This window comes from Sphaerodactylus townsendi, linkage group LG10 (assembly GCF_021028975.2).
Source record: "Sphaerodactylus townsendi isolate TG3544 linkage group LG10, MPM_Stown_v2.3, whole genome shotgun sequence".
In the NCBI taxonomy this organism is placed as follows: domain Eukaryota; kingdom Metazoa; phylum Chordata; class Lepidosauria; order Squamata; family Sphaerodactylidae; genus Sphaerodactylus; species Sphaerodactylus townsendi.
The window spans coordinates 27,887,288-27,909,248 of record NC_059434.1 but is presented as its reverse complement, the minus strand read 5'-3'; the positions used below and the strand labels follow the sequence as shown (position 1 = coordinate 27,909,248).

Sequence of the window (21,961 nt, the reverse complement as noted above, 5' to 3'; positions counted from 1 at the left end):
AACACAGTCCAAAAACTGTGATAAAGGAGTATACAGATACAAAAGTGTGAGATAAAATATAAACTATTGGTTATGCATCACCTCCAATAAAAAACTTGCTACCAATTCACAAATTTCATTGTCAGAATTGTCCAAGAGGAAAGGGAATCTACCTGACTCTCCCATTTCGCTGGATATCCTAGAAAAGATATTGGAATATTTTAATCTGATGTTTGCGGATTTAGGGCAGCAAAGCAATTGATGTGCCAATGTTTCAATTTGCTGTTCACCACAAGAGCACACCCTTTCACTCATTTCCAAGTTGTTAAATCTACCACGCAATGAAACAGGGGAAAACATTGAAACGAGCAAGTGTGAGATCTCTTCTTTGAATAGGATTAGTCAAAAAATACAAGTAGGGAGTCATCCTGTTTTGATGTAGGGGTATTGAGAGATGTTAAGGTGAACAAGTTTTCATAGCAGCTCTAATTAAATTAATCCATTCGCTTTCCAATAATTTTTGTTTTAACAAGTTGTAGGATTCTGAACTGGATAGCGGGAAAAGCAAGTCGAGGGATATACCAAGTGATTCAGTCTTTCTATTGGAGAGAACCATGGATTAACCTGGGTATCAGATAAAAGTAGGTGAACCAGTGAATGCTCGTTGTGTAAGAAATGCAGGTGAAGCCAGAATTTAAAGGCTCTCAACCAGGCCCTATAAACTAATGAGTTTTGGCCCAGCTCTAAACAAAGGGCTGCATAGGGTACACCGTTTGGCAGGCCCATAATTTTACAAAAAAAATTGGATTGGACCATATTCAAGGAATTGCCAACTGCATTAAGCCAGATAGGAACTCCATAAAGTAGCTGCACTTTTATCTTGGAGTTAAAGATTTTTAGTGCTGCTGGGACAAGGGAGTGACCCTTTCCATAAAAAAGCGTACAATGGCAGAATAACTATTGGTAGCAGCTGCAATAGCACCTTTTTTGTGGGGTAACCAGGAGAGGTTATAGGAGAAAATAATTCTAAGATATTTATATCGATTAACCTGCTCCACTGGCACATTATTAATCGCCCAGTTATGTTTTTTATATTGTTTGACAAAGACCAAGATCTTGGTCTTATGATAGTTGATGGCTAGTCCATTGTCTATACAATACTCCCCACATCTATTCAGCAGTCGACTAAGTCCAACTTTTGAACGAGATAGAAGAACGGTATCATCAGCATATAAAAGTATTGGGATATGCCTTTTTAGGGTCATGGCTGTTAATTTCCGATAAAGCTGATGGTAGGTCGCTCAAAAATAAATTGAAAAGGGTTGGCACTAACACACAGCCTTGCCTCACATCTTTATAGGTTGGAATAGAATCAGTCATGAGACCTTCTCGCTAGCACTTAACTCTGCAGTTTGTGCCGGTATAGAGTTGCCTTATTAGATAGAGGAGTTTATTATCTATTCCTTGTATAGCCAATTGGGTCCAAAGACGTGTCAAAAGCTGCCTTCAAATCAATGAAGGCAGCATAAAGTTTGCTTCTTAGACTTCTGGAATATTTATCAACCAGATGCATGAAAAGCATAGCATGGTCTAACATGGATTTCCCCCTCGTGACGCCTATTTGCTCTGGGCCAATAATGTTCTGTTGAATCGTCCAGGCCTGTAGTTTGGATAGAAGTGTCTTAGCATATATTTTCCCAATGACTGATATTAGACTAATTGGGTGGAAATTGGCAGGATCCGATGGGTCACCTTTTTTATAAATAGGTACAATGATTGCAGATAACCAAGACTTGGGAATGAAGCCGGAGTCATTGATTTGGGTAAATAAATTGGCCAAAAGAGGTGCTCACCACTCTCTATGCAACCTCAATATCTCCGGAGAGATTATATCTGGGCCAGAGTCTTTACGGGGTTTCAATTCAGTTATTAGATTCATGATCTCTTGAGTTGTAACAGGAGGCCATTTAGAATTATCTAACGATGGAGAAAAATGATAAATGTTACTGGCCTCATCCTTTTGAAACAGCTTCGCAAAGTGGTCTATCCAGGCCTCAAGCAGAATAGAAGAAAACGCCCTCAGTTTATTGGAGTCAAGTTTGTTTGTCGAGGCCCAAAGCTGTCTGGAATCATTGGACATTACAGCTTGATAAAGGCGATCCCATTGACTCTGTGCATACTGGACCTGTTTCTCTTTCATTAGAGAATAAAGAGTAGTTTTGTATTGAACTAGCTGATTGCGCAACACAGGATTTCTGGATCTCTTGAATAGTTGGTAAGATACACAAATTAGTTTGTTTAAATCTAGACACTCTTTGTCAAACCAGGGGGCACCCCTGTTACTATGAGAAGGTTTCTGTTTGATGGACTTTGAAAGATAGTCTGTGATACTTGATTAATACTTCAAAATTGCCAATTGCCACACGAGAATCGGCATTGAAAAAAGCACTTGAGAGATTACCTAAGTGATGAGAATTAATTAGCTCATTAGTGGTAAGGGACAAATGGGATGTCCAAAAAAGCGTAGGTAAATATAAAAGTGATATTAAGTGGCTTTTGGCTTTTTGGCTTTTGCTTTGAATGACTGCAGCTACCAGCAACATGTAGTCTTACTTGTTTACAAGATTTCATGTTGAGAGGCTTTAATTCTTCCCATGGAAAGGTAGTCAGTCGTTATTTCCTCCTTGATGTGTGTCCACGTACCATGGAGTTGACTTAAGTCCTTTACTATTTGTTCTGATTTGTTTTCAGTTGAATAGGTGGAAGCTGTGCTGTGTGCCCTGTTATGGTTCTACCGTCCTAGGCAGTAAATGGTTACGAGGCTTGGCAACCCCCCCCCCCCCCCCCCCCCCGGAACTAAATAGATGTGAGGAAGAAAAACCAAACATTGAGGGGAAATAATTTTTTCTCCAAACATCTTAAAAGTTTTCCAGTGTAACTTTTGAGAGCACTAGAAAGGGAAATTCTTATGAAATACTTTCCCCCCCTTTTGGAGCAAGTGAAATGCTTTTCTAGACCAGGTTTTATTCAAAATATTATGAAAACTCAATATTAAAGTTGAAATAAAATATATTTTGTAGGATTTGTTGCTTAAACATGACTATTTTTTCTGCTCTGTATGCTATGATCTGTGCTAGAAGCACATATTGAATTCGGTGTTAAAGTTTAACTCTGTCCAAATATACTGTGTTGTAGCTGTGTGAGAATGTTTCTGTCCAAATATACTTTTTTTTAGTAGAAAATGTGTTCTGTTTTAAACTTTAATTTTCTTACCTTTCAGATGGTAAAAACTATGATATTTACAATAAGGTTGTATAGGGTACAGCTGTTTTCATCCTCCTTTCCCCCAGGCATATGAAATTTGTTAGGACGGTTGTGAACTTCACATTTCAGCTGGTAATGTACGTATATTTTATGTCTAATAAAGGTTTACTGTACTGTACTGTACTGTACGTATATTTGTTTTTTGTTTGTGCTTTGGTTTTATGATTCTGAATTTGTTGTTCACTATGACTTTGAATCAGTGCAATAAAAGTATTTGATTAACAAGTTTGCTTGTGGAAAACTAAGGTATTTGTACTTTTAAGTTTCAAAAATTTGCTAGCCAATATAAATGTATGTACGATATAAGGAATACATTTTGTTAAAGCAGTAAAATAAGTTAAAGTATTTATATTTACATTTATATTTACATTTACCTCATGTACCTTTTTTTGTAGAAAACTTTTTTCCCCATAACTTCAAAAATTACAGAAATTTTATCTTTCTATGATGCAGCTATCAGGAAGAACGGGAATTCTTATTGCATCCCTGACAGCAGGACCCCATGGAGCTCTGAAGCTTTATCCTGGCTTTTGATACCCAACTGTCTCCTGAGTAGTTCCCATATCAGGCAGCTTTGTTGCTGCTTACTAGTGCATTTGTCCTTTGCAAGTAGGCTGAAACAGAAGATGTAACGAGTGTCCAGTCAGAGGTCTCTTTTTCACCTTGCAAAAATAGTTTTGCTTAAGCTTTGACTGCCTCCCTCTGACATGTTCTGCAGAGGCTAGCATGTTCTGCAGAGGTTAGTTGATACAAGTAGTAAGGAGCTGTTCTTGCTGCATACTTGCTTTATCAGAGCTTTGTTCCTTCAGAGGCTTCATGTAGATACCATAGAAGTAGGTGGGATGCTGTGATTTGTGGGTCAGCAATCTTTCACATGGTCCTCTGTGTCATAGTCCTCTGTGTCGTAGCCCTGTTTGAGCTGGGGAAAGTTAGTTCCTGGGATTATTGGACCTATCTGAACTCATAGTCATGTGACTTGAATTGAGTAGCAGATGAAATCTCCATCAGCTGCAGCAATGGAAGGGGAAGGAGGGGAAATTTTGATCATAGGAGATGGTAGTGTGGCAAAGCTCTGTGACTGCTGGCACTTTTTGCGAACAAACTGCAGAATCTAATCTAGTTTCTCTGTGAAGGAAGCAAGGCTTGAAAACAGGTGTATAATGACCAGTAGTCAATAAACAGTCCTAGTTGTAATTTTCCTCCTTTCTTTTTTCCTTCAGGGATAGGTGATTAGAAGTCAAGTATACTTAGCAAGAGATGATACTTGTGCCTGGTGGCATGATTTCCAGGTAGTGCTAATAAATATCTCTTGGATGGGTTATGGGTAATGGATGTTGGAACAGTGCACTGCAGAGGTGTATAGATATGAAGGCAGGAAGCCAGCAGTGGGGTGGGGGCTTTCCAGTGTTTTGCACTGAGTGTCACATGTATGACTATCTGCCACTAGGGCAGAAGTCGTGGGTGTGCCCTCGCTGCAATGAGCTCCTGGCACTCAAGGAACGTGTGCGTTCTCTTGAAGCCAAGGTGGCAGACCTGGAGAAGCTGAGAGAGGCAGAGAGGGCAACAAACGAGGCTTTCGGGGACCTAGCAGCCGGGTCCCACTCCCAAGGTGACATCTCTTCAGATGTCATGGAGAATGAGAGTCTGGGTGACGGAGGGTGCCAGTCTGAGGTGGTGGAAGATGCTCCCTTAGATGGGACCCCTTCCTTAGCTGGTGGTCAGATATCCTCTCGCACTGAGGATACCCCTCGGGGAGGTGGGGGGCTCCTTGTAGTGGGTGATTCAATCATTAGGAATACAGAGAGTTGGGTTTGTGACAGGCGTGATGACCGCATGGTGACTTGCCTGCCTGGTGCGAAGGTTGCGGATGTCACGCTTCGTCTAGATAGACTGTTAGACAGTGCTGGGGTGGAGTCAGCAGTTGTGGTCCACATTGGTACCAATGACATTGGGAAATGTAGCCGGGAGGTTCTGGAAGCGAAATTTAGGCTGCTAGGAAAGAGGTTAAAATCCAGGACCTCCAAGGTGGCATTCTCAGAAATGCTACCTGTTCCACGCGCAGGGCGAGCTAGGCAAGCGGAGATACAGGGTCTCAATGCGTGGATGAGAAGGTGGTGTAAGGCAGAGGGTTTCAGCTTTGTCAGGAACTGGGGAACCTTTTGGGATAAGGCAGGCCTGTACAAAAGGGACGGGCTTCATCTTAACCAAAGAGGAACCAGGCTGCTGCCGCTCAACATTAAAAAGGTGGCAGAACAGCTTTTAAACTGATTCCTGGGGGAAAGCCGACAGGAGCTGAGGTGACTTCGGTTCGGAATACAGAGTCCATGGGGATGCAGACACAGAGAGAGGTTTTTCTAAATCAACCACATACAAGCGAGGAGCATAGCAATGTGATAAGTGATAGTGTGTACAAAAGGCTAGAGGGCAAAACACATAAATCCCAGGTTAGGGACAGAGACAGAGTATACAAGTGTTTCTATGCTAATAGTAGAAGCATTCGACCTAAAATGGGGGAGCTGGAGTACAGAGTTTTGAAGGAGGACATTGATATAGTGGGCATCACAGAGACATGGTGGAATGAGGAGAACCAGTGGGATACTGTTATCCCAGGTTACACGCTCTACAGGAAGGATAGGACAGGGGAGAGCGGGGGTGGGGTGGCCCTCTACATCAAAGAGAGCATAGTGTCACATAAAATAGACAATGCATGGGGAGCTGATTCCTCTACAGAAGCACTGTGGATATCAATACCAGGGGTGAAGCATAGTTTAACATTAGGAATATATTATCGTCCCCCTGACCAAAGTGCACAAGAGGATTCTGAGATGGAAAAAGAAATTAGAGAGGCCAACAAAAGCAAAATGTCGTGGTAATGGGCGATTTTAACTATCCCCACATAAACTGGAAAAATGCATGTTCAGGTCATAGTAAGGAGAGAACATTCCTGGATATGCTAAATGACTGTGGCTTAGAGCAGATGGTTGTAGAATCAACCAGGGGAGATGTGATCCTAGATCTAATTCTATGTGGGACCCAGGACCTGGTGCGGGAAGTCAGTGTTGTTGAGCCGATAGGGAACAGCGACCACAATGCTGTCAGATTCAGTATCTCTGCATGCGAACAAGTGACAACTACTAATGTAGTTACATTTGCCTTCAGAAAGGGAAATTTCTCAAAGATGAGGGGGATAGTGCGCAGGAAGCTGAAAGGGAAAATCAAGAGAGTCAAAAATGTCCAAGGTGCTTGGAGGTTATTTAAAAACACAGTCTTAAAAGCTCAGCTGGAATGTGTTCCGCAGGTTAGGAAAGGCAGCGCCCAGTCCAAAAGAAAGCCACCATGGTTAACAAGGGAGGTTGATGAAATTATTAGGAAAAAAAAGATGTCTTTTAGAAAATGGAAGTCCAACTTAACTGATGAAGAATACCAGACAGAACACAAATGGTGGCAAAAGAGAAGCAAGTTAGCTGTAAGGGAGGCAAAAAAGGATTATGAGGAACGCATGGCTGCGAACATCAAGACTAGCAAACAGTTCTTCAAGTACATCAAAAGCAGGAAGCCAGCTAGGGAAGCGGTAGGCCCGTTAGATGATGAAGGAACAAAAGGTGTGCTAAAAGATGACAGGGAGATTGCAGAGAAGCTGAATGAATTCTTTGCATCTGTCTTCACCCAAGAGGAGGTGAGGAAAATTCCTGCACCTGAACCAAGCTTCTTAGGAGGTGAATCCGAGGAACTAGGGAAGTTAGTGGTAGACAAGGAAGAAGTTCTGGCAGCCATTGATAAACTAAATGCTACCAAATCCCCTGGCCCAGATTGCATTCATCCAAGAGTTCTTAAAGAGCTCAAGCATGAAATTGCTGATGTTCTCACATTAATATGCAACTTATCCCTGAAATCAGGCTCCATCCCTGAAGACTGGAAGATGGCCAATGTCACACCAATCTTTAAGAAAGGGTCTAAGGGGGACCTGGAAATTACAGGCCAGTCAGTTTGACATCTGTTCCTGGTAAATTAGTAGAATCTATCATTAAAAATAAAATTATTAAACATGTAGAAAAGCAAGACCTGCTGAGGAAGAGTCAGCATGGCTTTTGTAGAGGCAAGTCCTGTCTTACAAACTTACTAGAGTTCTTTGAGGGTGTAAAAGACATGTGGATAAGGGGGAACCAGTGGACATGGTCTACTTGGATTTCCAAAAGGCTTTTGACAAAGTTCCTCACCAGAGACTGTTGAGAAAACTCAGCAATGAAGGAATAAGAGGGGAAGTCCTCCTATGGATTAAAAAACTGGTTGAGGAACAGGAAACAAAGGGTGGGTATAAATGGGAAGTTCTCACAATGGAGAGATGTAGGGAGTGGTGTCCCCCAAGGATCCGTTTTGGGACCAGTGCTCTTTAACTTATTCATAAATGACCTGGAAGTAGGGGTGGGTAGTGTGGTGGCCAAGTTTGCAGATGATACCAAATTATGTAGGGTGGTAAGAACCACAAAAGATTGCGGAGAGCTCCAAGCGGACCTTGATAAATTAGGTGAGTGGGCTAAGAAATGGCAAATGCAGTTCAGTGTAGCTAAATGTAAAGTGATGTACATAGGGGCAAAAAATCCAAACTTCACATACACGCTACAGGGGTCAGTGCTATCAGTCACAGACCAGGAAAGGGATTTGGGCGTCTTAGTTGATAGTTCCATGGGAATGTCAACTCAATGCATGGCAGCTGTGAAAAAGGCAAATTCTATGCTGGGGATAATTAGGAAAGGAATTGAGAATAAAACTGCAAGGATTGTCATGCCCTTATATAAAGCCGTGGTGCGACCGCACTTGGAGTACTGTGTTCAGTTCTGGTCGCCACATCTCAAAAAGGATATCGAAGAGATAGAAAAAGTGCAGAGAAGGGCAACGAGGATGATTGAAGGATTGGAGCACCTTCCTTATGAGGAGAGGCTGCAGCGTTTGGGACTCTTTAGTTTGGAGAGGAGGCGGCTGAGGGGGGATATGATTGAAGTCTATAAAATTATGCATGGGGTAGAAAATGTTGACAGAGATAATTTTTTTCTCTTTCTCACAATACTAGAACCAGGGGACATTCATTGAAAATGCTGGGGGGAAGAATTAGGACTAATAAAAGGAAACACTTCTTCACGCAACGTGTGATTGGTGTTTGGAATATGCTGCCACAGGAGGTGGTGATGGCCACTAACCTGGATAGCTTTAAAAGGGGCTTGGACAGATTTATGGAGGAGAAGTCAATCTATGGCTACCAATCTTGATCCTCCTTGATCTGAGATTGCAAATGCCTTAGCAGACCAGGTGCTCAGGAGCAGCAGAAGCAGCAGAAGGCCATTGCTTTCACATCCTGCATGTGAGCTCCCAAAGGCACCTGGTGGGCCACTGCGAGTAGCAGAATGCTGGACTAGATGGACTCTGGTCTGATCCAGCAGGCTACTTCTTATGTTCTTATGTTCTTATGTTCTTATAGTGTGGACTGGTATGTTTTAAGCTGATAACAGTAAATTGGTTCCATGAAGAAAGCCTCCTGTCACGAAAGCCCAATGTCATAAAAACCCGCACTGAAAATTGCCCACAGAAAAATGCTCATACAATTTTGAGAAGGCTTGTATGACTGCAGTGAGGATTGCCTTTCCACATGTTGAGGTCAAAGGGTATTATTTTCATCTGTGTCAGAGCCTCATCAGGAAAATAAAAAATGTTGGCTAACATCAAACTAGCATCAACATAAAAATCACATTGAAGTCTCTTGCTGCATTAGCTGTTTTTCTTACTGCCCAGTCTACTTATCACAGGGACATTTTGCTGTACTTGCATCCCACCAGGGGAGTAGCCACCTGCCAGTTGACTGCCCTTCCCCTTTTGCTGGCATATCTTGTGGTCTACGTGTGACTGATTAGACTGGCAAAGTGTAAACCCTAATGTGGACATGCAGCAGAAAAACAATATGTTGCATATATATGGTAGAAGAAAAATGTCATGGGAGTGGGGGAGAACCCTTTCAGTAAATGCTACAATAAGCACACCAGGGTCCCTGCTTGAGCTCTGTGGAAAGGGATGTTCAGCCAGCGTAACTCTGAGGGAGAAGAGTACAGATTCTCATCCTGGATTTTTTCGATCTGTCAAAGACTGCTTAGCCATAGGAAATGGGTCATAGAGCTGTGAAGCCTTTCTTATTTAGCAATGTTGTAGCCGCGTTTACCTGTCCCCCTACTGGGCTATTTTGTCCTTTGGCAGCATTGTGAGCAAGTTGTGGTAAGATTTCCATTCTAGCATGAATGAGGAGTTCATCCCAAGAGCTTCCTGTGTTAACACATGCCCTCTACTGGATAGAATATTTTGACAGTTACTTTATAGGACAACTAGGGAAGGCAATGGCAAACTACCCCATAAGCATAGATAAGGAAGAGTCCATTTTTAAGTGGGCTCTGTTTTCCATTAGGCTCAATAGTTCCTCACATCCATAGTGAAGTATCGTTTTGACTCTTGCCTCCAGTTTGAATGTATGAGGTTGCAGGCTAACTTCTTAAGCACATCTCCTTTTTCATCAGAATACAAAAGGGAGCAATAGATGGAATTGTTCCTTTTTGTAATTCTCCTTCTTTTAATTGGTTTCCAGAAATATTAATAATTAAACAAAAGGCACGTGGCACCTTAAAGACTAACAGCTTTAGTTTCAATATGAACCTTCATGATGCACAGTTTACTTCAGATGCGACTCGTGAATGTTCATGTTGAAATAAATGTTTTACTATTTAAGGTGCTGCGGGACTTGTTTTACTTTGCAAAGTCACTGTGTTGGTGAGTTGTAGTAGTCATGGGAATGTAAAGATGCACCCTGATGGTTTAAAAAGGGACAGTTAGGAATTCTGCCATTCTTTAAAAAAGACTTATTCGATGCTCGTAATTTGCTATCACTAGCATGTTAGTTATGGATCTATTCTAGGATGATAAATAAAACTTGAGGCTTTTTTTCTCCTCACATGCCTGTAAGTTGAGCCTGACTGCTACTGCTTATTGTGGAGAGCTGGCGCTGCTGATTTGTACATGTATATTGATTGTTCAAATGCAAGGAAAATATCACTGATGCTTATACAGTAACTGTGCTCTTGATGGGAGAAGCAAGCATGTAAAGTGTTGCACTTGGCATTTATCACTCAGCGTGACAATAGCAAATATACAACCCACACATCTTGAGTAACCTTTGCATAAAAATAAGGCTCTGAAGATAAGCTGTATCTTGTTTCATGCTAATTGTATTTAATGGGGTATACATCAGACCTAGGTGTGTCTGTTGGAGTATTTTCCCCCTTCTTGTCTGCCTGTGAACTGCTTGTTGAATTTACTCTGACTCAGCACCAGAAACCTGCGTAAGAAGAGTTTATCCTTGATAAAAAGACTATGTTTCTCCTAGTTCCATATTCAGTGATCATTATCAATTTCTCAAATCTGTTGTTTTACATTTCTTTCAGTGTGGTTACTTTAGACCTGTTGAGATATATTGGTTTCCCTGCCCCAGTTCCCTCAACCACTGGGGCTTTTCTAGGGTTTTTAATATATATATTGGCATGTTTTAAATTTTACAGATAGATTCACACACACACGCACACTCTGTCTGTCTGTCTGTCTGTCTGTCTGTCTGTCTGTCTGTCTGTCTGTCTGTCTGTCTGTCAAGTTCAGTCAAGTAGCCTCTAACACATAAAAATGATCAAAATTCTTTGAATTAAATTTCTTAAGAGGAGTGGATTGATCAATTACAGAGTGCTTGGAAAGATGTATAAAAGTCAAAATACATTAATGCCTTTTCAATCACAGTATTTTCCTCTGAGAAACGTTTTTAATTACATAACTTGGTTGTAAAAGTGGAAAAATCTTAATGCATGTTCTTACCTGTGTTATTTCTAACAGGCTATTTAAGAATGTGTTTGTTTTACCAATGTATGTTAATGACTAAGTAGATATTTACTTTGTATAGAACTTCATAGTTCTTTATCTAAAAGAACTGAAGTCTAAAACTTTAATTGTTGCACTTCTATGCATCCTTCATAGGAACAAAACCCCACTGAAATATTATTTTCAAGCAGACTTGGGTAGAATTGGGCTGTGTCCCATTGAAACCAGCTAAGCAAGTTGCAACAAAATTAAGACTTCTTTCAATGAGTCATGACTAGTTCTATTTGGATAGGGCTCTTACTTTTATTATATTTTAAAATATTTAATTTCCCCTTCTCTCCAATTCTAGATCAAAGAGTTGTGCATATGTTTGAAGATCCCTTAATGGAGAAAAAATGAATTAATAATCCTTGAAAGAAGCTTCATGAAAAGCTTGCACTGAAATCTAAAACTTCAAATTTGGACTATGTTGAATTACAAATAAAATAAAAAATGAATATTGAAAAGTTGGAGGAAATTGGCTTGCAGCCTCCTTTGGTCATCAGGGATGAAAATGGCAATAAATGTGTGTGTAATAATGCTGCATTACCCTCACTGAATGGAAGCACTGCTAGCCAGTACCAAGAAGCAGAACGTGAAGACTACATAGAACTTAAGGATACAAATGATCTGATAAATAGATCAGGCCACCCGTGCACTGATGCAGAAGACTTGCAGAAAGTTGCTAGTGACTACATATGCATGGGGACCATGGATGTGGAGGCCGTGCATATGCCTGCTTCAAAGGAGCAATATTACATGCATGCCTTGAAACAAAACTTCACAGAACCAATGAGCCTCCTTAAAGACGGTATTTCAGTAGAGAGTATTCAGAATCTTGGTCCTGAGGAATCTGTGCCTTATCGCCAGGCAGATCTAATGCACTTGGCTGCTATGGAGTTAAGTAAAAATACTGAAATCCAGGATGAATTAGAGTGTTCTCAAATGGGACAGGAAGGAGATAGTTCAGAGGAATCTTTCATTACAGTTATAAACCTAGGGAATAAGTGTCATGAGGAAGGATTTGGCCATCAGGTAATTGTATCTTCTGGGGAAATGAGTGCAGAGGACAGTTTGACAAATAGTGTCAGCTCCTCTAAGCTAGATGTCCCTGGCAACCCCAATATGACAGACATGGACCTAGGGAGGGGAATGCCACTTGATAATGCTCTTTCAGTAACTGGAAGTGATGTCACCAATTATATTGATTTGGTATCACAGAATAGGGAATGGCTCGAAAACCAAGGAAAGCAGGATGTTGAGTGCGTAAATCTTTGCTATACCGGCTCACCAGGATTGGAACCATTTAAGCTGTGCAGAAATGAGCCTCAGAAATATATGCACAGCACACCTGAGCACGATGAAGATAAGAAATGGGCAGCCAAACACAGAAAGGACGATACCATCAATGCCTTATGCCCTCTGGCAATACAGAATTTTGACGAACATTTGGAGGAGTTTTGCAAAGATGAGGAGGCTTTGACCAAAGGACCAAACTCCTCAGAAAATGATCAGGTTTTTCTTGAGGAATGCGCTCATGAGTCTGTGACAATACCAAAAGATATACCAAAGCTAGAAAGAGTTGCTCTGCCCGAGCCTGGTTGTGACACAACTTTTGTGGTTTTCAGTCCCTTAGCTTGCAAAAATGACTCTATTTCTCCTTGTACAAACTCACCAAAAAATACAACCTGTACTGTTTTTGCCATGCCAAGTGAAGATGGCGTCAGTATTTCTAAAGCTGGGAAGAGTAACCCCACTGTGAAAGAGTCTACCAGGAGGACTTCACTCAGAAGTAATTCTGAACGAGTCTCGGTTAAAGCGGTCATCAGATCTTCCCTTGTCCCTACCATAACCAAAGCCAGAAAAGCAGAGATAGTGAGCTTTCCAAAGCCAGACTTTAAAAATGTCAAGGCAAAAGTTGTATCCAGGTCTGCATCACATTTGAAAGAGAGTCCTGCATTAAAAGCAGCTCAAAGATCTCCTCAGCAATCTACCACTCCATCATCCTCCCCATCTTCTTCCTCGAGGCAAACATTGTCTTCAATTTCAGCGCTAAGAAAAAAAATGGACTTGGATAGAGGTACAAAAGCAGAAACCCCAGCGAATAAGATCTGCAAGCAGCATTTTAATAAACACCTTCCTAGCCAAGCTGTGCATGCTGCAACTCATTCTGAAAACACTTCCCACATGGTTACAAAAACAACTGTGTTAAAGCAGAATGTGGAGCAGATCGACAAGGCAAGGTGTCCCAATTCAACATTCCTCTTTGTTTCTGGGACATGCACGCACAACACAGGTGGGACTCTGAATGACAGAATGGAAATTGTAGAGTCCTGTGTACGGCCTCATGCTTTGAACATCTGTCCCGTTCTTCAAGACGAACGGCAGAATGACTGCCTGGGGGTTCCAACAGAAATGTCTGCTCAAGATGCAGTGAATGAAGGCATCGGACTTGCCCATCTTCCTTCGGTAAGGTTTTCTTCCCGTTTAAGTGTACCTTTGGGGGTTTTTTTCAGAGCACTGATTGCATGCTACTGATTTAAAACAGCCAACTTTTTTTATAGACATGTGACAGTTGTTTAACTATACAGCAAATTTGAGAGCTTGCATAATGATATAGGAAGAAATCAGATGGGCATCCAGAATGTTTTGTTGTAAACCTTGGTCATCCTGGCTCAGCACAAGCTACATCAGGTTCAGTGCTTGCTGCATCTAGCCCAGGGGTCTGCAACCTGCGGCTCTCCAGATGTTCATAGCCCAGGGGTCTGCAACTTGTGGCTCTCCAATTGGCCATGGTGGCAGGGGCTGATGGGATTTGTAGTCCATGAACATCTGGAGAGCCACAGGTTGCAGACCCCTGATCTAGCCCGAATGTCACGCTGGGGGCTAGAAAAGTCAGTATGTGTGGCACAGTCTAAGGTGGAGAGCATACCACAAAATCATGCAGCTTTAGACAGATGTATTTCCCTTAATGTTGCTTCATTAAATTGTTTAGCCTTACGGTGGGAACCTACCACTTATACGGAGCCTGCTTGTGACATTGTATGTCTGTTAATTGAAGATACAAGAAATTTTGATTGCAGCTTGACTATAATATCTTAACTCTTATAACCTATGTATAGCAAAGTGCAATTTAAGTCTATAACTGAGGAAACCTGGAGATCCAGCCATACAAACAGTATCTACAAACATATTGCAGTCTTTGCAAAAGAATAAATGTGCTAGCCTGAGCCAGCAGCCAGGATAGAATGGCTAACTGGTCCAAATGAACTGCCTCTGAATATTGGTGTTACCTTATTGGTGTTGCTCTACTTTGGAAGCATTTTATCTAAATTGAACAGGAGTCATCTTTCTGTTTCTTACCAATCAGCTTCCTCAATGTGATGTGTGCAAATAGTTTAGCTTTTGGTTTAATTCCACATTCTCAGATCAGACTTCTTGATAGCCCGAAGCTGGGAATCTTGTTGGAAAGATTCCTAACACCTAGAGGAGGAAACCGTGCATTTGAATGATGACGCTTTGTCAGATTATCAAGATGACAGTTACTGTGCATAAGTAGCTGTGGAAGTATCTCCTCTCTCAAAACAGCAATTAAGATATTACACAAGAGCTGCTAGGAAGTCTATCACAAATGTTTGAAACAAGTTATATCTTTCCATTGCTACTGTTGTAGAAATACTGTTCTGAAGGTGTACACAAGAAGTCCCATATACTTAACTAAATGTATGAACTATAGTGTTAGTTTTGGCTTTATGTAACAATTAAAGTTTTTAAAAGAAGTGTATAAATCATTGTCAGGAATCATGGCCCCTTCTTAAAAGCCTTGGAAAGCAAATTCCTTGAAGGGAACGTGTAGGGGGCAGCATTTACATTCAGAGAGAGTGGTAGTGGGGGGCCAAAATGCACCCCCATGTGACCCAGCTGGATGACTCCTGGGTCAAATGAGCCCCCTGCCCCTCCCCCTGCCCCCATAGATACGCTTCTGGACAAAACCTCACATTTCCCCTAACATTCTAGGACTAAAAAGAGGCAAAGTCCTGTCCCTGTGCTAACCTTCAAAGAAGGAAATAAAAGAGGTGGGTCCTTTCCCTTCTTCCTTCTTCACTGGCTAGTGTGAAGTGCCTGAACCCTCCCTTCCAATAAGTTCTCTGAAATTATCAATCATGGCTTTCTGCTTCCTTTCCAAATTAGCGAGGATGTACTTGGAGGATGGAAAATTTGTTGTCTTGTGCTTGGCGTCAAATAAGTCGGAACCAACCCAAGTCCATCTCACTAGTCTCCAGAACACCTGGAGAAAAGTGGATGGTGGCAGTTGCCAGTTATAACTGGCTACCAAGCCCCAAACCAATAGTGCTTGGGTTTCAAACCCAATAGTGCTTGGGTTTTTCCCCAAAATGCCTCTGTTGGTGATGTTTGGCTAGCTTAGATAAATGGCACCCAATTTTGATAATGGGCTCAACAGCATTTAGAATATACTAATTGGCAGTCTTGATATGACAGTTCCTTGTATTGTAAGACCATGAGACTATCTAGCCCAGGGGTCTGCAACCTGCGGCCAATTGGCCATGCTGGCAGGGGCTGATGAGATTTGTAGTCCATGAACATCTGGAGAGCCGCAGGTTGCAGACCCCTGGTCTAGCCAAATATTTAGTTGGAAAACTCATTTCAAGGTGACTATATTATATATTTTGACTGTTAAGTGCCCTTCCAAGATTTCCAAGCATTTTTCCTAGCCTTGTTACATTTTGCTGCTTTTGTCTGGATAAGCCATTATTGAGCAAGGGGTAATTTTAATTACAAATTGAACTACTTTTGGAAACCCAGAGAATCTTGCGTTATGCGAGAGATACGTTCCCCTGATTTTTGGAACTGAAACAGAAATGTTTCAAATGAATGAAAGACAGTGCCAAACCTGTTTATTTTAATTCTTATTGATTTGTTGAACAACACCCAGTTCTGGTAACTTTAAAACTTCTGTTGAAGTTTCATAAGATAAATGCTTTTTATTGGTTGTGATAATTTTAAGTGAGTTATATTTTTCTTTCTCAGGTGTTTTGTTGCAAAGTAATATATTAGTAATCTCATGACCACAGCTACTCTGCATTGTTTAAAAAATTTGAGGGCTGACATTAAAATAAACTCTGGGCCAATGATGCCATTTCTTTGAGATGGTCTTTGAGTTCATGGAGGATCAAATAATTCTTCTTTGATCTTTGTCCATTGTATTCTTGAGCAGCAGTGGCGTAGGAGGTTAAGAGCTCGTGTATCTAATCTGGAGGAATCGGGTTTGATTCTCCACTCTGCCGCCTGAGCTGTGGAGGCTTATCTGGGGAATTCAGATTAGCCTGTGCACTCCCACACACGCCAGCTGGGTGACCTTGGGCTAGTCACAGCTTCTCTGAGCTCTCTCAGCCCCATCTACCTCACAGGGTGTTTGTTGTGAGGGGGGAAGGGCAAGGAGATTGTAAGCCCCTTTGAGTCTCCTACAGGAGAGAAAGGGGGGATATAAATCCAAACTCTTCAAACTCTTTTATTCATTATTCCCTTCATTGTAACATGACACAGTCCACATCACATTAATGCAAAGAACATAGAGATATTGTCTATATGTTTGCTCAGTATATCCTTGTATCCTGTTTTTTTTTTTTAACATGGTGAAGGCTTCTTCACCTAGAGTGGAGACAACACAACGGCAAAGTTTACCCAAGGACAACCCAGTCACCCAAAGAAGTAGACCGGAGTCTGGAAGGACATTCTGTTCTAAGAGAGGAAGTGAAAGTAAAAATGTTCATGCAACCAAAGTATCTTCTCCTCAAAGAGCAGTTCTGCCTTTGAATTCAGGTAAGAAACATTTTTGTTAGTTGGTTTAAGTTGTATGTACACTTTAAAGTTTGCTTCAAATCGATTGCTGATGGAAATATTTCTTCATACAGCTCTGTTAAGGCTACAGTAAACTGTGTTTCATTTGGCACTGGTTATGCCAAGAATTCATGGTAAATAAATATAATATGGAATTCTGGCTGATTGGTTAAAGCAAATGTTTTGCAGCAGGAATGTTATTCATTCATTCATTCATTCATTTATCAGATTTAATATACCGCCCCATCCCCAAAGGGCTCTGTGGGGTATACAACCAATTTGTAGATCATTTAGTTTCTTGTCTCCTTTCCACGAAGGTGTTTTGTTGAATCTGGGTCTGCAACGTTACTCTTATTTGGAGTTCAGCCATATTGCTTGTTCAATGAGTAGCAGCTCCTAATTGGTCTACCTTTCAGCTGAGAGTATGATTAGGTCACATGATTTCTGCCTGGCTTTTCCCAGGAAGCAGGTGCCAGGGTGATGAAAAAAGGGGAAGCTTAGAGCTAGTATGATATAATGGTTAGTGTGAGACTAGGATACAGAAAATCCAGGTTCAGATATCCACTCCGTCATGGAAGCTTGATTGGTGACCTTGGGACAGTCTCTCAGTCTAGCCTACCTCACAGGGCTGTGGGAAGGTTAAAATGGAGAAAAGTTAAGACATTTTGATTCCCCCAATGTGTCTAACAGTGGTTCTGGTCAGTGCTGATGGTTGACTATATTCCAGAAGATCTCACTCTCTCTCTCATTCAAGGGGCAGGGAAATGGATAAAGAGCAAAGGGAGATGGATGAACATGGTTGTGGAAAGTGTGAAACTATGTGATGAAGAAATGATTGTCTTTTTTTTTAATGAAACTGATTTGAAAGCCAAAATGATTAACTTAATTAAAAAAATTCTCTGGCTCTACCTGGAAGTCTCTGAAATCTATAAAAGCATCCCAGTAATCACATTTCTGTGCTTTTAGTATAGTGAACATGAATACTTTCATTTAGTAGCTGTTGATCAAAAGGTTAGGTAGTAGAGATAACAGTGACATGATGAAGGCCACGCAGTGAGTTTTCTGGGTTGAGTGAGCATTTCAGTCTGCTTTCCCATGTCCAAGGCAATCTGGCCATTTCATCAATATTTTATCAATATTTTCTGTTTTAAGACTGGTTTTATTATTGTAAATTTTATCTCATAATTTTTGTATCCATATTATGAAGTGTTAGATTTGTAGACGATGCTTCGTAAAGGCCAGCGGCCTTGTACCAGTAATTCTATTTGGTTTGACCTAAGGCAATCTAGACATGTTGTTTCTACCTGCAGCAGTTTGGTCGCTTCATTTTATTTTGCTGTAATAAACATTGCCAGCCATAAAGTTGGTCTGGGCATGAAGAGCTAATTATGAAAACAAGCCATAATTTTTAAAAGCCTGGTGATGACTGTTAACCAGAAAAGCTTGCTTTAATTTTGGTTGTCTCTTTACTGTGAGAAAGAACAAAAATAACCTTCCTATGTTGAGAGGGCTATAGAAAATATTTATGTTTTCTTCTGCAAGCACTGTGTATGTGAAAGAGAGTCGTGCAGTTTTGTTTCATATAGAGATCAGCCATGGGATCTGGATGAATATATCCCTTAGAGAGCCAGCGTAGTACAGTAGTTAAGAGTGGCAGACTCTTAATTTGGTGGACCAAGTTTGTTTTCTCTGCTTCTCCACAAAAAGCCTGCTGGGTGACCTTGGGCTAGTCACAGTTCTCTCAGAACTCTCTCAGCCCCATCTTCCTCCCAAGGTACCTGTTGGAGGAGGGGAAAAGAATGTGATTGTAAGCCACTTTGAAACTCCTTAAAGGTGGAGAAAAAGTGGAGTATAAAAACCAACTCTTTTCTTTATAATGCTAGTGGATATAAAGGATTACACATCACCTTAGATCTTCTTTTCAGCATGACTCATTCATAGCTTGGTTGTTTTTAGTGCAATTAAGCAAAGCAACCTGAATGAAGTTCTCTTCCCTTGTCCCTAAACAACCTGTTCCACTGAGTATTAAAAAGACAGCTGCTTTAACACTGAGAGGGGGAGGAAGAGGACCAGACAGGTGTGTGTAGGCTCTGCTTTGTGCTAAAAACTGAGCTTCAGTAGGGTGGCTGCAGGCACCACACAGCATTAAATAACTACTGAAGAAAGTGGCTGTACATTCTACTCCTGCAGTGTGCTCTGTGGGAATATGCTGTGGTTGATTTATGTATGGTTTTGTTCTCCATGAAGAGCATTTTGCCAAATGGTTTACCAATTTAATGCTCACATTGGGTGAGAAGATGTGGCTGATTACAAGCTGTATTCAAGATAGCATGAAGATTATTGCACAATAGAGTTCTCTTTCTACTGTTGCACTCAGCACTACTCTGAAGGGAAAGATGCACGGTAAAAATGGAAAGAGGAAAGTTTGTTCCCTTATTGTGAAACTAACTTCTCAGTGATCCCAGGAGAAGGGCAGTCACAACTCATGAGTACAAGCTTCACCATCCCCAGGTCAGCCCAGAAGTCATGCTACTCCTGTCACTAAAACCTATTAACTTTTAAACTCCACTGTCAAAGATTAAACTGAAAACAGAAAGAACAGTAAAAAAAATAGGAGAGATGGTGACAGGCCATTCCCCAAGGTTCTCCCACTGGCATTCAATAGCTCCACCTTAGGACTATTGAGAAGGAAAGATAACTGAATAAATGTTCTTTTCTACAGTGGTCTGGAATAGAGCAGTCATGACTCTGGGGATATACAAAAGCAGGATACCCCAGGAAGGGTTGTTTAATTATTCTGTCAGAGCCAGCTAAAGCCTCACTATCAATGTGGTAGTGCCTAGTAAAACGTGTGCACTGATTTCCAAGTGGGTGCCCAGCACACCATTTGCAGCAAAAGAAAACCCTTATAGCAGTGGTGGCGAACCTATGGCACGCGTGCCAGAGGTGGCACTCAGAGCCCTCTCTGTGGGCACGCGCACACAGAGTTTGTCATGTGGGGGGATCACCCCCCCCCCACACACACACATATAGGCTGGCCTGGGCCACTGGGCATGACCTGTTCAAAGCGTTGCATGGTTGCTTCATCAAGCTTACTCCCGAGTAACGCGCACCTCGGAGCCAACCATTTTTTCTAAACTAAAACCTCAGTATTCAGGTTAAATTGCCATGTCGGCACTTTGCGATAAATAAGTGGGTTTTGGGTTGCAATTTGGGCACTCGGTCTCGAAAAGGTTTGCCATCACTGCCCTATAGGGGTAGCAGACCCCCTTACAGTGAGATGTTAACACCAACAAGGTTTTCAACCCTCTGGCTTTGTAAGTCAGATCTAAGCAGCCTCAGATCTTGTCAAGACAGAATCCATTTTGTTTGCTAGATTTGCTAGGAGGCCTAATAAAAATCTTTTCTCTCTCACATGAGCTCACAAAGTTCAGAAAGGAGGTGTCAGTGGTTAGAGATGTGCGTGCTCTCCTTATTAGAGGATACAAAAATTTTGCTAGTAAGTAGACTTTAGCTTTGTTGTTTTACTGTGTATATGAATTGCACCTTTGATTTTGTGTTCTCTGTTATATTTTTAAACCCTTGTTTTACAACCTTTAATAAAAATTTTAAAAATACAGTTTGTTGTTTGAAGTGCTGGTTCAGAGCCCACCCCGAAGGCCAGGTCAGGTATTTGGCCAATCTCCCTTCTTATGTTAGACACAGACACCATGGTGCCCGTGGAAGGCCACCTGAGAAAGACTAAAAGATTCAGACTATCTTACAGCCCTAGTTCTGTCGATGTAGTAGCTCTTGACATCTAGGCAGTGCCACTCCCTTTCTGTGGATGTTTAGGATCAGAGCAAAAGAATGGTATCTCCTGAGACCTGTGGAAACCTGAGTTCTGTTTAGTGATGAAAGCATTGTCCATCCTTAACATCACTTTGTCATTGTGAAAGACGCAAAGATTCTTATTTATGGAAAAAGCATGAAGCAGAAGACCCTCCGAGCAGAAATAATGACACTAAGAATACCATTTTGAAGGTAAATTCCTTCAGGGAATATGAGGCCATGAGCTTGAAGGGAACAGTGCCTGTAGGAGGTGTTTAAGTTTCACATGGAAACCTATGGACTATTGTCAGATTCAGAAGAGATGCTCTCTTGAGGAATCTCTTATTATGGTGGTGGCAGGAAAAACTTTTCAACTTTTTTGCTTTCACTGTGGCAGTGATGCTTACCACCTGATATTTAAGGGGGTTGGTACTCAAACTCTTATTCAACCCTGATTGAATAAATCCTGAAACACCTCCCAAGAAGAGCTGTATTCCTCTCCTCACACCAAGACTAAAAGACTCACCAAGTGTTATTAAACACAGTTGGTGGACTTTCTTCTGTGGCCATGAGAGTGTTGATTATCTGATCTGAATAGCCTGTTTTATTGAGTTGCTGCTGCTGAGACTCTAGGCTGTCATCTTTAACAGCTTCAGATGAGTAGTGGGCTTTGATTGAGAAGGCCTCTCCTACTGAGGGATCCACCAAGGGGATCTGTAAAACTATCTCACTATGTCCTAGGATCATGCTCGTTGAGGCCATAAAAAAACTATGAGAACCCACTTCCGCTTTGAGATCTACTGCTTACTGTCATCTTGTGGAGAAGTTGTACTGCAGTTAGTATGGCCATTTGGTAGGTCAAAGCATCTGCTCCCATGATCTGAAGAGATTTGTACAAGCCGGGGGATCTGGTTGTTGCTGCGTGATGCAAACAAATCCACCTGAACCTTTCTTAATCTGACAGCCAGTGAGAAACATCTCTGGGTTTAGCTTCCACTCTGTCTGATCCAGCTTTCTTCGACTTAGCCAGCCATCACATTGTCTATCCTGACCA

At 41.5% G+C, this 21,961-nt stretch overlaps 1 protein-coding gene across 2 annotated transcripts in view; it reads left to right on the top strand.

Annotated features, from left to right (window-relative positions):
- The window catches only part of MTUS1 (microtubule associated scaffold protein 1), a 129,939-nt gene that overhangs the window by 21,704 nt on the left and 86,274 nt on the right, over positions 1-21,961 (top strand). For both annotated transcript variants that reach the window (XM_048509269.1, XM_048509270.1), the window contains exons 2-3: positions 11,549-13,707; positions 16,899-17,079. In XM_048509269.1, coding sequence (XP_048365226.1) covers positions 11,692-13,707; positions 16,899-17,079 — 2,197 coding nt within the window. In that variant the 5' untranslated portion in view covers positions 11,549-11,691. The remainder of the gene's footprint in view (positions 1-11,548; positions 13,708-16,898; positions 17,080-21,961) is intronic.